Genomic DNA, 14563 nt, shown 5'->3' on the forward strand with positions numbered 1-14563 from the left:
TGGCAATTAACTAGTAATGCAAAGTATATTAGTTATAAGTAGTTTATAATTTCATGCACAAATCCATTGGTCACTTGCATATTGGACATTGTCTACCTGCAGTTAATTGCACTGCAGATAGCTAATAAAGACTGACAGTGCTGCAGTCTGCTAGACTCCTTTAGGCTACTTTCAAACGTTCTTAGCTTATTTTAAAAAACAGCCTCTAAAATGCCATTTGACATTGCAGCTGGCCTTGAGTTATCAAATGTAGGCTGTATGATTTACAAATCACACACGGAATGTGATTAAAAAAAAAAAAAAAGGTCACATTTGGTTTGAAGGTCTGTAGCTTTGGAGGCATAGTGAGCTACTGACCTCTAGTTGAGGAAAACAAGATAGCTATTAGCTCTGGTCCTTTTTCTAAAATGTATTTTCTTCCTACTTGCCAGCCTGCAATGTAATTTATTTTGCTTCTTGAAGAAAACAGGAAGAGCTTTCATATCTTCCTAGCAAATACTTCAAACTATTTGAAATGAATAAGAAAGGCTTCAGTTTTTAAAGACTTCCCCCCCCAGTACCTGTTTGTCTGCATTTCCAGAAGTTCAGCACATGTACGAACTCAAATGACTGGCCATTAAAACAGCAGAAGCTAAACAGGAGCTACAGGAACCACTGCTCTTGGAACAACTTTTCCATTTGAAATAGTGCGAAGAAGAAAACTGAACACATTGTTTCCTTCTGTTTGAAAAAAAAATAATATTTTGTTTCAAACTATTTTGTTGATTGACCAAAGATACAGGCTGCACACGGTGCACTTATGAACACAGGATACCAGCATTTTTGTCCTTTGTAAAATAACTTCACAAATGATGAAGAGGCAGAAGTGAATAGATTCAGGAATTCAGAGATCTTCTGATACATCATGACTCATCCTTCAACAGCTGAACAGTGAGATGCTCAGCACCAGACAGGATTAGGCTCTCAGCTCTTCCCTCAATGTTTCAAAGTCATATCATTAATCTGCAATGAATTATTACTAGCCTACCATTGTCTCCATAATTATTGCTTTTTCAGAAAGTACAATTATTTCCTTATGACGTTAAAAGCAGCTATTCCTCTCTTATCCTGCCTTCCTTTCTTCAAAAGTTTTTGGAACCATCTTTCTCCTAAATTATTGGATGATTGTATCACAAGTGTCACAGGATAAGTAAATCACCTGCAGAGAATATAAAAAAAAATAATCTATATATTCTGTTATTCATAGAAGAAATCTAGATGTTCAGATAATAAACAGAATGAATGAGAGCAAATGATGAGTAATTTATGCCTGCTGCTATTGATAGTTGTCAGTATCTATCTTTTATCTCCCTTCTGTATCTCCAGGATCAGAAGAAACATTTCATGACAGTTTCACTTTGATGTCAAAACATGGCTTCCCCTACAGTGCTGCTGCATTTTGGGCTAAATCTTGTATCTTAACTTAAGCTAAGGGAATTGGTGTGTCTCCTGTGCAAAGATGTTACTATTAGACAGGACCAGTGATGCTATTTCTTTTCTTATCCCCATGGAAGAGACACAGTATTGCTTCTTCTTTGGCTGTTCGTATTATTTTTTTTTTGTTTATATTTTTGTTCCACTGCACACAGGCTAGAGTGTGGCCAGCATATCTAGTGGTGCCCAGATCCAGTGGGCAAATTTCATCAGAGTACACTGCATCAACACACAAATAGCTGGAGAGATTGTGAAGGGCTGGGTGTCAAACTGGAAGGTTTTACTGGGTGATGATCCATGACTGGCTGAATCCAATTTATGTATTCTCAGTAGTGAAATGGATGAGGGAAATAGATTTGCTTGTTAAAAGTTCAGATATGGCTTTCCCATTTTGAAAAGCTGGATCAAAATTGAGTGGTCTTGACAAATTGGAGAAGTGTGCAGAAGATCAGTGGAGCAATTTAATAATGATGATTATCAAGCTAAACCTTAGGAAGCCATAACCAATGTCACATGTCTGGTGAAATTTTCCCTGACTGGAAAAGGGGAAACCTAACCCCCATTTTCAAGAAAGGAAAAAAGGAAGACCCAGGGAACTATGGACCAGTCAGTTTCACCTCTGTGCTCGGCAAGTTCACGGAGCAGATCCTCCTGAAGGCTCTGCTAAGGCACATGGAAAACAAAGGGGTGACTGGTGACAGCCAAAACAGCTTCACCAAGGGCAAATCCTGCCTGATTACTTTGGTGGCCTTATACAATGGATCACGGCATTGGTGGAAAAAGGATGAGCAGCCAATGTAATCTACCTGGATCTGTGCAAAGCTTTTGACAGTGTTCTTCACGACATCCTGGTGTAACAGCTGTAACAGCATAGATTTGATAGATGGACCACTTGTTGGGTAAGGAACTGGCTGGATGGTTGCACTCTAAGAGTGCTCATCAATGGCTTGATGTCCAGATGGAAACAAGTGACATGTGGTGTTCCTCAGGGGTTGGTATTGGGAGTGGTGCTGTTTAACAACCTTTTTCGAGACATGGACAGTGGCATTGAGTGCACCCTCAGCAAGTTTGCTGATGACATCAAAGTTTGTGGTGAGGTGACAGGCTGGAGGGAAGGGATGCCATCCAGAGGAACCTTAACAGGCTTGAGGAGTGGGCCAGTGCAAACCTCATGAAGTTCAACAAGGCCAAGTGTGAGGTCCTGTACCTGGATCAGGGAAATCTCAAGCACAAATACAAGCTGGGGAGAGAATACATTGAGAACAGTCTAGGGGAGAAGGACTTAGAAGTGATGGTGGATGAGAAGCTCAAATGAGCCAGCAAGGTGTGCTGGCAGCCCAGAAAGCCAACTGTGTCCTGGGCTGCATAAAAAGAAGTATGGCCAGCAGGTCAAGGGAAGGATTCTACCCCTTCACTTGGCTCTTGCGAGACCCCACCTGGAGTTCTGTGTCCAGTTCTGAAGCCCCCAATACAAGGAGGACATGGAACTCCTGGAGCGGGTCCAGAGGAGGCCACAAAGATGATCAGAGGGCTGGAGCACCTCTGCTACAAAGACAGGCTGGAAGAGTTGGGGTTGTTCAGCCTGGAGAAGAGAAGGCTACAGGGAGACCTCTCAATAGCCTCCCAGCACCTGAAGGGAGCCTACAGGAAAGCTGGGGAGGGACTTTTTACAAGGGCTTGTAAAAAGTGAGAGGACAAGGGATACTGGCTCAAAATTGGAAGAGGGGAGATTTAGGTTAGACAATAGGAGTAAATTCTTCATTATGAGGGTAGTGAGACCCTGGCCCAGGTTGCCCAGGGAAGCTGTGGCTGCCCCCTCCCTGAAAGTGTTCAAGGCCAGGTTGGATGGGGTCCTGAGCAACCTGATCTAGTGGGAGGTGTCCCTGTCCATGCAGGCAGATTGGAACTCGATGATCTTTAAGCTCCCTTCCAAATCAAACCATCCCATAATTCTATGATTCTTTGAATATGGAGAATGATGGAGCAGGCAGTAGTTCTGTGCTAAAGACTGCAACACTACAACAAGTTTGTGAAACCACACTTCAGGATGAGCTGCTCCAAGCAGAATGATCTGAGGTTGAGAAAATACATCCTTTGAGGAAAACCTGAAAGATTGGAGACTAGATTTTCCACAGTTAGAAACTGAGAAGAAATAAGTAAGAAATAAGTTAACATTGTTCAGCTGAAACAAAATGTCTGAAAAAAGAGAAGATAAAATCCGATTTTTGTGTCCCCTAGGACAGACAGCTGTACTGTTGCGAGGGGGACAAGCAAGTTTTCCACCTTTAAGGATATTTAAATACTGGAACAGACTACTTAAAATAGTGGAGTTTTTATCACTGGCTCTTTCTACAAACATTTTAAATAATAATCTTATGGAGAATGGTACAGGATATGAGCATTGGATTAGGTGATGAACAGATGAATGAATTAAGCCTTAGTTCAAACAATGAACTCTTTGCACCTACTCTTAGGGTGACAGAAAGGGACCTGGGGATTGTTGAATCCCATTTTCTGCTGAGAACACTTCAGAGGGGATGGAAGGAAAGTAGCACAGTCTCCTCATAGGTCAAAAGGTATATGTTTAGGTCTTGTCCCAAGATCCTTTCCAGTCCTGTCTCCTATAAAGTTTTGCCAAGTTCACCGAGCAGCAGTTCTGGAATATCAGATTCTGCCATCAGACAGAGAAATGATACAGTAAAGATATTTTGGATTAATGTTTGTGTATCAAAGAGTTAAGTCTAGAATTGATCAAGTGATCTTGTTTATTTCATGCAAATTTAAATTCAGAAGTTATAACTTCTAATTTCCAGCTAATTGCATTTGATATCAACCTGTTTTTAATTGCTCTTGATTTTTTAAAGAATCATAAGATGCATCTATTCTATTCTTAGGGATGCTAATTAATGTGGGATGAGATGCTTTAATAAGACAATGAATAACAGTTTTCCATTGTTCCTAAAGGACTATAACAACTAACAATTCAACTGATGATGAAAGCAAAAATAATTTAATTGCCTTTACAAATACTATAAACAAGTGTAGATTGGAAAAGTGTTGTTAAGTGAGGTTGCACTTTCAGATTTGCTTGCAACTGTTACTGTGTTTCTCACTGGAGATTTAAAATCATACAATCATCCAACGGTTTGGCTTGAAAACAACCTTAAAGTTCATCGAGATCCACTCCCCCTGCATGGCCAGGGACACCTCCCATCAGACCAGGTTGCTCCAAAGCCCATCCAACCCAGCCTGGAACACTTCCAGGGATGAGGCAGCCACAGCTTCTTTGGACAACCTGTGCCAGTGTCTCACCACACTCACTGCAAAGAATTTCTTCCTATTACCTCATTTAAATCTCCCCTCTTTCAGTTTGAAACCATTAACCTCATCCTATCACCCCATGCCCTTATTAAAAACCCCTCTCCAGCTTCCCTGTGGCCCTTCAGGTACTGGAAGGTGCTCTAAGGTCTTCCCAGAGCCTTCTCTACTTCAGGTTGAACAACCCAAACTCTCTCATCATGTCTCCATAGCAGAGATGCTCCAGCCTGGATCATCTTTGTGGTCTCATCTGAACTCACTCCAACCGCTCTGTGTCCTTCCGGTGCTGGGGGCTCCAGAACTGGACTCAGCATTGCAGGTGGGGTCTCAGGAGAGCAGACCAGAGGGAAAGAATCACCTCTCTTGACCTGCTGGCCACACTTCTTTTGACGCAGCCCAGGACACGGTCGGTTTCTGGGCTGCAAGCGCACATTGCTGGCTCACGTTGAGCTTTCAATCAACCAACACCCCCATGTCCTTCTCCTTAGGTCTGCTCTCCATCCATTACCTGCTCAGCCTGTATTTGTGTTGAATACATTTGTTCCCTTTTTCAGTAAAACGAATACAACAGTTTCCTAATAAAAGTTTGGCTTGGAGAAGACACTCCTTTCACAGTTTTGTTTCTGTTTTCAAATGCCAGGGAGTAAAATGGGATGTGTACAAAGTACTGAAGTGCCTATCTGTTATTTGTACTGAATACATTTATGGTATGTCTACAAAAGGTGAGTTGTTTGTTTCCAATTTTTATCTGACAACCAATTACACTAGACACATCCATAATCATTGGTGTCAGGACCTTCTCAGTTGGATGGCTGAAACAACTGATTTTGTTTTCACTATCTGAATTCCTTTAGAATTTGATGGGGAATAATGTCAGTGTAGGATAAAACCACAGTGAATTGTCATTTGGCTTTTAAGAGTGGGTCTTTCTAGTGTCATCTTTGGAAAATAACCTTAAAATGTCTACAGAGACACACACATATAGTTACATGCTTTCTTAATCCTTTAGGACACCTTTCCCTAGTAAATGAGTGTACATTTGATCAATGGTTTAAAATCAGTGAAATTTAAGAGATGCAGTTGTTTAGTCCCAAATCAACACATCTGCATATCAAAAGGTTTCTCATTATTTCACATAAATTAATTAACCTATATGAATTATATTATTTTTTTACTGAAGAATCTTTTGTTTATTCTGAGGAAAATAAGTACAAGTGGGAACATTTATCCCTCTGAATACAGATGTTAAAAAAACCACAGATTTGAGAAATACATTATGAGGTGTATCACCTGTTAAGTCCCAAAATGAATAACTGTCTCAAAACAGCCTCCTTGACAAAATAGACACTGTGCTTGTGTGAAGTTCTCATTCAATAAAACACCTGGACTTTGTTCTCGCAAGGACCCCCTTGTTTGGTAACCACCCTGATAAACTGGACCCTGTTCTTGCAAGAAGAGCCCCTCCTTCAGTGGTCACCCTGGTAAACAGGACACTGTCCTTGCAATGGGAGCCCCTCCTTTAGTGGTCACCCTAAGAGGCAGGGACATTGTCCTTATTTGATAAGGAGAAGTGGCAGGCCAGTGGTATCCTGTGGAGGCAGAGTGCCATCTTGTGTAAGGCCACTGAACCGGGCTCATGCATAGAAATAAGGCCATTGTGCAGTCAACCCAGCTGGGGGGGCCCAGGCAACCACCTGGAGCCTCACCCACTCATTTCTAGAACACTCTAAAATTCAACACTGAGTCTGCGTAGAATACATTCCCAAACAGGCAGGGTCAGGTAGTGTAAAAGATGCAGGCTTGGGGTTCTTGGCGCGTGCCCACCCACCAAAGACCACAACTACCTACCAAGATCATCGCTGGAGGGTGGACATATCTTTTCTATTCCCCTTCACTCTCTCTCTGTTTCTAACCTTATCTCAGCACAAGGGTAAAATATTTTCTAAGTTTTTGTAACCCATTGCTTTGTTACATTTTGCTAGTTGTAACCTGTTGCTTTGACAGTTTCTGCTACTTGTAATCCATTGCTTTTGAGAGTACAGTGTGGTGTGGTTTTGACAAGCTTTATAATTTTACTCAATTTTAAGTAAAGCTGTGCTTTGTACAAGCCTCCTGGGCAATGGTCTTAACTCTTAGAGTACCGCACAGAGAATTCCCAAGCTTAATCTTGCTGAATGGGTTGTTAAAAGAGATTAAATGAGGAGGATTTGATCCAGCCACGCTTAGGCTCCTCTCTGAGAAGGAGTTTAAAAAGCAAGGGGGTCCAGAATCTTGACTGGGTGAACCCTCACTCTACTCATGCCCACTTTTTGGGACGTGCCATAACCACCTTGTAGGATTTGATATTTAATTGGGGTCCCCACCTCTGGGGAGCTGTGCCCACCCTGTGGGACATGACATCACTCATCTGGTATTTTTATTAATGTATCTTCTGTTTCAATCAGACATAATGCCACTAAGGTATTTAATAAATAATTCACATTTTGTCAGCTTGCTTAGCATTTCCCTTAAGCAATTAATATGATGTATTCTCTTTCCTAACAGATGGAATTATGAATTCAGGTATTTGCAGTAAAAATGTTAAGTTTAAAGAAAAGGTAAAATGACTAATATCTTCAATAACAAAAGAAAAGTTAAATGCTTACAGGTAAATCATTCAGCAAACCTACACTTTTTTTATGCCTTTCATGAAACATTTGCAAAGGAAGTTACAAAACTTTTTATGTTTTTTATTCATTTAATAGGGTAATAAAAAAATATCTCTATTTGAAGCCCTAGTGCTTAATTTCCAGTAAAAAAAAAAAAAATCAATCCAAAATGGCTAGGTAATGATGTACACTGAAGATATACTTCACAGAAAATTGCAGAAAATAGCACATACTTACCAAATATGCACTGACATGGTTTTTGAATACACAAATAAACTGCTATTTACATACCTTCTCCTCTGGAGTTAAAGGAAGAAATAATTCCAATAAATGGAGAACTGTAAAGTTTTATGCCCCATGTTTAATAGTGTTAAATCAGGTGCATTGCACTGATAGGTATGATACTACTGCACTCTGAATGTCACTGTGTTATATGACTCTTTTTTATTCACCTTGACTTTTATCTGTGGGAACCTATGCACATGGAACCCTATAAAGCAGGCAGCATGAAATAATCTACAGGCTTCCAGCACTACAGTTACTACAGATGTAGCCCTCTGTAAATGCAACTGAAATATCAATTTTATCTTTGCTTTACCTTATCCTTCTTTTGTTTTTCATCTTGGTATATGATCCAGTGCTCCCCATCATTACTGTAGGCAAGCTTGTAGGACCCCACAAACTGGACATGACCAAAATCTTTAGCTCCTTGGGTAATTATGCCAGTGATTTTTGTAGGGACAAGTAGGTCAACCTAAATAAAACAAAACAGAGGAAATTGTAATCAGAACAGTTTCTATTCGCAGTCCATCTTTACACCACACCAAAGCAAAATGGTGCATCATGTTTGTTCTGGTTTGGTTTGGTGGGTCTTTTGGTAGCAGGGGAAGGGAGCCAGGAGCGGCTCTGGTAAGAAGCTGAGAAGCTCTCCCTGCTCCAAATCCAGCCCAGGAGCCATTAGAGGGACAATAGATGCACCTCAGCCATTAACATATGAAAGAAATGAGATAAGAGCTGAGCAGAGATGCACTTAGGGGAAAAGAGCTGTGCTGGAGGAGAAGAGCAGGGCTGGTGGTTGGTGAGGAAGGAGGGGAAGAAGGTGCCCAAACAGAAGTTTCCCTGCAACCCATGGCGGGATGGCAGCTGTCCCCCTGCACTCATGGAGGTGCCAGGAGGGGTGAGCTTGGCCGCTGGACTTGGATTTTGTGGCCAGAGGATTTGCTGCCAGTGGACTCTGATTACGCAGCTGTGGGAGACCCTGGAGCCAGGGGAGGTGCCTGTTCCCTGAGCAGCCCGTGACTCTGTGGGAAGCCCAGGCTGGAGCAGCTCCGGACCTGGTGGGAAGGACTCATGAAGGAGAGGTTTGTGGAGGACTCTCTCCCATGGGAGGGACCCTGTGGGGAAGCAGGGAAGGACTGTAAGGAGTCCTTCTTCCTGAGGAGGAAGGAGCAGCAGGAACCACCAGCCTGTGAACTGCTGCTCTGGGAGAAGGAGGGAGAGAAACTGGGAACAAAGGGATTTGAGGCTGGGAAGAAGGGAGGGGTGGGGTAACATATGCAAGCCCTGCTCTGTGTGTGTCTGTGTCCTGTGTGTGTTTGATTAGTGTGAAATTAAATTATTATTTTTTCCCCAAGGTGAGTGTTTTGCCCGGGACCTTAATGGGTGAAGAACCCTCCTTGTCCTTTGTATCAACCCATGAGCTTTGTCCTCCTAATCCCAGAGTGTGTGCGTGGGGAGCTGAGTGAGCAGCCACGAGGCTGTTCCTTTGTTGTGTGTTGGGCCCAAACCAGGACAATGTTGCACAGTGTTTGCATACAGCTCCTGGACACAGTCCCTGGTGAGACAAGACCCAGCCCAGGAGGTGGCTTTGCACCTGTGCCCACCCTGTGCTGACTCCAGCGACAGTACATTTCCTTCTCCAAGCTCCAAGTCAATATACTTTTGTTTTCTTTTTTGTTACTTATCGTTTATACCACCAAATGGCACAACAGGTCTAATGTACCAATTTTCATTCTCCTAGGTGCCACACATGGTCCCAGCAAAACTGCAGTCTCCACTGCAAATAATCTGCAGCCAAGAAGTGTCTCCATGTGCTCCTAATAATCATAATACAGTATGCCACAGGCTGATGCCCCAAGTGTCTTTTCATTTCCTCTGCAGCAGCAGAGTCTGTGCTTTACTAAGTCGTAAAACATTTGTTATCACACATCTTTTCCTGCTAAACTTTTCTTCTCTCTTTAAGCCTTCATTTCTTTTTCTACCTCTGAAGCTCTGAATTTTTCATTCCTTGATTTTTTTTTTTAGTTCTTTATTTTGTAACCTTAGCACAATACTTTAAAAAATGCATGGCAAGAATCTTAAAGCTTAATAAAATCTGAGCTTTCAAGTGCTTTCATGTGGGCCAGCATATCTGTGATCAGTTCTTTTGAAGCAGAACCCAATACTGAATGTAACAGATTCAGGCCAGATGCCTTGGATTAAAATGATCAAGGAAGAGAACACAATAACAGAAGTAAATTGACCTAGTAGCATATTTTTTGAGGAAGAAGGGGGAGTTGAATTCCCTATAAAAACTGACATTTTCTTGAAATGTGAGGTAAAACTGAAGGTGCATTTTGTGTTCTCCAGCAATGTGGCAAGCCAGTAAAAAAAAAAAAAAAAAAAAAAAATTTTTATTTTGAACCATAAATGGCTGTGAAGCAGTCAGGATTTTTAATATTGTCCATTAAATCAGGCAAGAGTAAAAATATTACAGTAAAATGAGAGGAATGCTGAACTCCATGAGATCATGAGTGATAAGTTTTTACAGCAAAACTTTAAAAAGAGAAGGTGAAGTATCTCTGGCTGATCAAATGCTGAAGATCCAGTCTTGTGATTTTAGGAAGCTGAGGTCCCCTGAGCAAACTAGATTTTTACTGGAATATGTGAGATAAGGCAGAAGAACATATATGTTACAAAACATAAGAAATTAATCATGAGAAGACAAGAAAAATAAACATGAATTCAGCTTGTCCAAGTCAATGCCTTTAAAGATGGATGCTAATGTTTGGACTCTACAAAGAAGAAAACACAGAAAAGTGTAAGAGTACATTTATGAGAAAAGAAGAGGAAAAATTACTATTCAGAACAATCAGACAAGGAAGACTGGAGACCTATGCCCCAGCATTTGAAGACAGGTAGCAAATCTGTTTAAGAAAGGGAATAAATTAAAAGCTTCAATAGTGAGCTACTATGACATTAAGTGGAAAATGTCATTATCTGCATGATGGTCCAAATGGTTTAGTTACACCAGAATAAACTAATTTGTTGCCATCTGATAGCAGCAATATTGCTCAGAGGAGCATCCCAGAATATGAGGGAAGCATTCTTGGGAAGTAACACTTTTTATTTTCTCTTTGGTCAATGGAGAGAGAAAGAGACTTTATCAATGATCACTCAGAGCAGGAGTCTGCTTTGGAAGCTCACATGGACTGCTTGAAGGGACTTCGTTCTTCTGTAAGGAGCGCAGGGGAGCTTGCTTCCATAGTCTAAGTGGGCCTCTGGGAAATGCACACTGCTAATTAGTGTAAGTCTTTCATGAATTAATAAATACCAAGTCTGCAGAACTTGCTTCCAAATATTTTGGAGCCTAAATGAATAGTCTGTTTTTCAAAAAGGCTGATCCATTAAGGAATCACTAACTGGTCCACACTTCCAGGCAGCATTTGAACTAAACACTTCAGAGTCAACTTTGGATTCTCTTTATAAATAATTGTAATATTAACATTTTCCAAGTGTAACCTCATCTTAGCTGGGAATGCTTCATATACCAAAAGTTAATGCATCTCCTGTTAACTTGAAAAAATGCCTCCATAAAGAAGTTGTTTATTTTTAAAATGTTGAAAGTAATCTAAAAGGATTTCACAAATATTTAACATGGCTACGACATTCAAGAGTATTTCTCACTAAAATTTGAAACAGGGAGAAAAAAATTCTCATTAAGATTCAGGGGATTTCAAAGGTAAAATCACAATGAATCTTTATTATCACATAGATCCAGAGTTAATAAAAATGTCCTACTAACAATTGTTTTGTGCTTATAGTACGTATCCAGTGGCCTTATAGTCTTCTTCAGACAAATGATGTGGAAAGCTGAAAGGTAATTTGGCATATGTTCAGTCTTTTTCTGCAATATTTATTTAGCACCATGTACATTTGTGTGCATGTTTGTGTGTGTGCATTATATTGAAAAAAACCTGAAAATAAAAGACATAGTAATGAATAGACAGACTGTTCTAGGTCTTGACAATACAATGATACATATTGCTGTAGATGGAGGAACAGAATAAAAGGGTGTAGCACCAGCATCTCATTTTCATACTTTAGTATCTTATTCATTTATTTATTCATAATCTGATGAGACACCTTCTGGCAATAAAAATTACTATTAACCTAGCATTAAATAAATATAAGTTTTACCCTGTTGCTTTATTACCTTCTCCAAAGGGTTAACACCCTTGCTTTTCTTTCTTCCTATTGAAAGTGCTTTAAAGCAGAAAGGTGAGAAGAATTCACCTCACTTTCTAGGCCAAACATCTGCATTAAAACAGCCTAAATGCAAGTCATAACTTCCTGTCAGGATGCAGAGCACATTAATTTAGATAGTGCAGATTGCAACTTACAGGCAATCAAACAAATTACCAGGGAGAGAAGTTGAATTAACACACAACCACTATGTACTCTTCAAAGCTGAATGTGATTAACAGGATCAGAATGTGACTGGCTTTTTCAGTGCAGCAGAATTTAGAACGAGGTAGAGGCAATTAGTCTGCAACTGATAGGATCATTAACTGGTCGCAAGAAGAACCATGGTTTACAGTTTAATGTACATTTCTACAAGCAGCTGATCAAAAAGCAGTTTAACTTCTTGTGTCTGAAAGAACTCTCTTGGGCTATAGCTACTCCCTTTCCACATAGCTGTTTCCCACCTTTCTTCAGATGTTAAAGATGATTCAGAGCAATTTGGAGGAGAATTAATTAAAAACAACCCACAAAGATAAATTCACCTGAATAGGAATAATTTTTAATTAACAACTGCACATATGCACAGCTTGAACTTGTGTCAGTGTGCAGTTACAAGTGGTGTAACTAGTACTTGTGTTGTAAGTAGGTCTTTTTGATCAAGAGGGAACAGTCATATGCGTGCTCTGTCCTTGCTCTGAGTAGTCTGAAGCTAATAAACTTCAGCCCTCAGTATCTGACTATGCAGATGTACCCAAGGTTCACATGGTCACCTCTGCAGCCAAACACCTCGAGAGCTGCAACATTTACTTCTCCCAAGAGCAGGAACATAAGGATGAGACACTTGTAGACATCTGGGTCAGCTGCCCATAGAGCAGTTTGGATCTGCAAGCACTACAACTGTATTTGCATGCAGTGAGCTTGAGTTCAGCTATAGTGCTTCTAAACTCAAGGTATTCTGCATGGTGATGCACTGTCTAACACAATCTTCTGTCTTTTGTTTCCATTACATCAGGAAGTTCGGGACAAATAGAGTAGATATGCCAAAAAATGCCAACGATAACTTTCGGAACATCCTCTCCCCCTCCCTAAAAACCTTTTACTTCTTCTACATACTTGGTGGAAACAAATTAAATTCCAGGCATCTGATGAGACTAATCAGGAGTGAGGACAGCAAATGAACAATAAACCACATGTGGACAGGACTCAGGAGAGGCAGTGGGTAGGTCTCATAAGGTCACATGTGGAAGCTGAGTGACCACACAGCTCAAGTAGCTCTCCTGGAACAGAAACACATACTTTGACTCTGGCTTACAAGAAGACAAGCCTCAAGAAGATCTAAATTGTGCAAGTCTCCACCACCTTAGACATTAACAGAGGAAATGGATGGCCCTACATGGCTCTGGGTGGCCTTGCCTCATCAGAGGAGGCTGGATCAAGATGACTCTTTGAGATCCCTTCCAGCCTCAAATATTCTGTGATTCTGACACCTGGCAAAGCACAGCCAACCTGCCTAAAGCACTGGTGACTGGGAGACTAATAAGCACAGGTAGGCTGCATGTTCCCTGAAAAGCAGTGCAGTGCAACAGGCACAGATCTTTAAAGCAAAGAAGCTGATTTAAAGAACAGGATGTCTACACCATGTGTGCTGCAGCCTAGTCTCGATCAACTTTTGTAACCAGTCTTTTAGCTTAATCTCATTTGAAAGGAATCCATTTCATGGTTTTGTGAAGATATTCCATCATGCAAACCAAAGCACAAAAAGTGTAGTCTTTGAAAATAACACACTCCTTATCTACTCTGTAACATTAGAGGAGAAGAAAGAACCATCAGTGTCCAGGAGTCACCCGTCCTATTTCACAATGAAGATAATGGTAAAATGGCTCAGTCAACCCTTCAGCAGTGCATCTCTTAATCTTGGGACATACAACCTTGGCTTCAATTCTAAGATGCAAAGGAGAGAGATGGGGTGGGAGATTTCAGGAGAACTGAGGGTTAAGGTTAGTTTTTAATAATTCTTTAAACGGCTCATTTGAGTCCTCTTATACAGACATTTCTACTCTTCGTACAGCTAATCTTATGCCCAGGTGTTTGGTTAGGGTTGTTTTCTTTTTTTTGTAATTTTAAAGATGTCATTATTCTGCCAGTTTTTATTCTATTTACCTTCGTGATTTTTGTAGAATGTTTTTAATAATTTGTTGCCAGATAACATTGATGAATTTCTGGGCACTTCTACTCTATTTGGCAAATAAAAGAGTCCCTTCAACTAAAAGCTGCAGGGATCAAAAAAGAAGCCTGGATGCCAACACAAATGAGAAAAAGAGGGATGCACTCCCAAGGCAGTACTTACCCTTAAAATATTAGAAATAGGGACTGCATGGTTTCCAGCTGCAACTTTGCCAAGGTGCAGATCTGCCTGTCATATGCTGATCTTACAAGGAGGTCTCAGATATTTTGGGACTCTTACAAGTTGTATGAGAGACTTAGGGTAACGTCAGAGACTCATGGTTGGGCAGCTGAAATCCATCAAGACCATCTAATGCATTTAAGCTGTCCTGAGCAGGTTATTTACTTTTCATTTAAGATCTCCTGACTTCCAGAGTTTTTACAGGGTAAGCTGGAAC

At 40.7% G+C, this 14563-nt stretch overlaps 1 protein-coding gene across 2 annotated transcripts in view; it reads right to left on the reverse strand.

Annotated features, from left to right (window-relative positions):
* Positions 1 to 14563, reverse strand: part of EDIL3 (EGF like repeats and discoidin domains 3) — a 247748-nt gene that overhangs the window by 9239 nt on the left and 223946 nt on the right. For both annotated transcript variants that reach the window (XM_051643225.1, XM_051643224.1), the window contains one exon: positions 8038 to 8193. In XM_051643225.1, coding sequence (XP_051499185.1) covers positions 8038 to 8193 — 156 coding nt within the window. The remainder of the gene's footprint in view (positions 1 to 8037; positions 8194 to 14563) is intronic.

This window comes from Apus apus, chromosome Z, assembly GCF_020740795.1.
Source record: "Apus apus isolate bApuApu2 chromosome Z, bApuApu2.pri.cur, whole genome shotgun sequence".
NCBI classification, from domain to species: Eukaryota; Metazoa; Chordata; class Aves; order Apodiformes; family Apodidae; genus Apus; species Apus apus.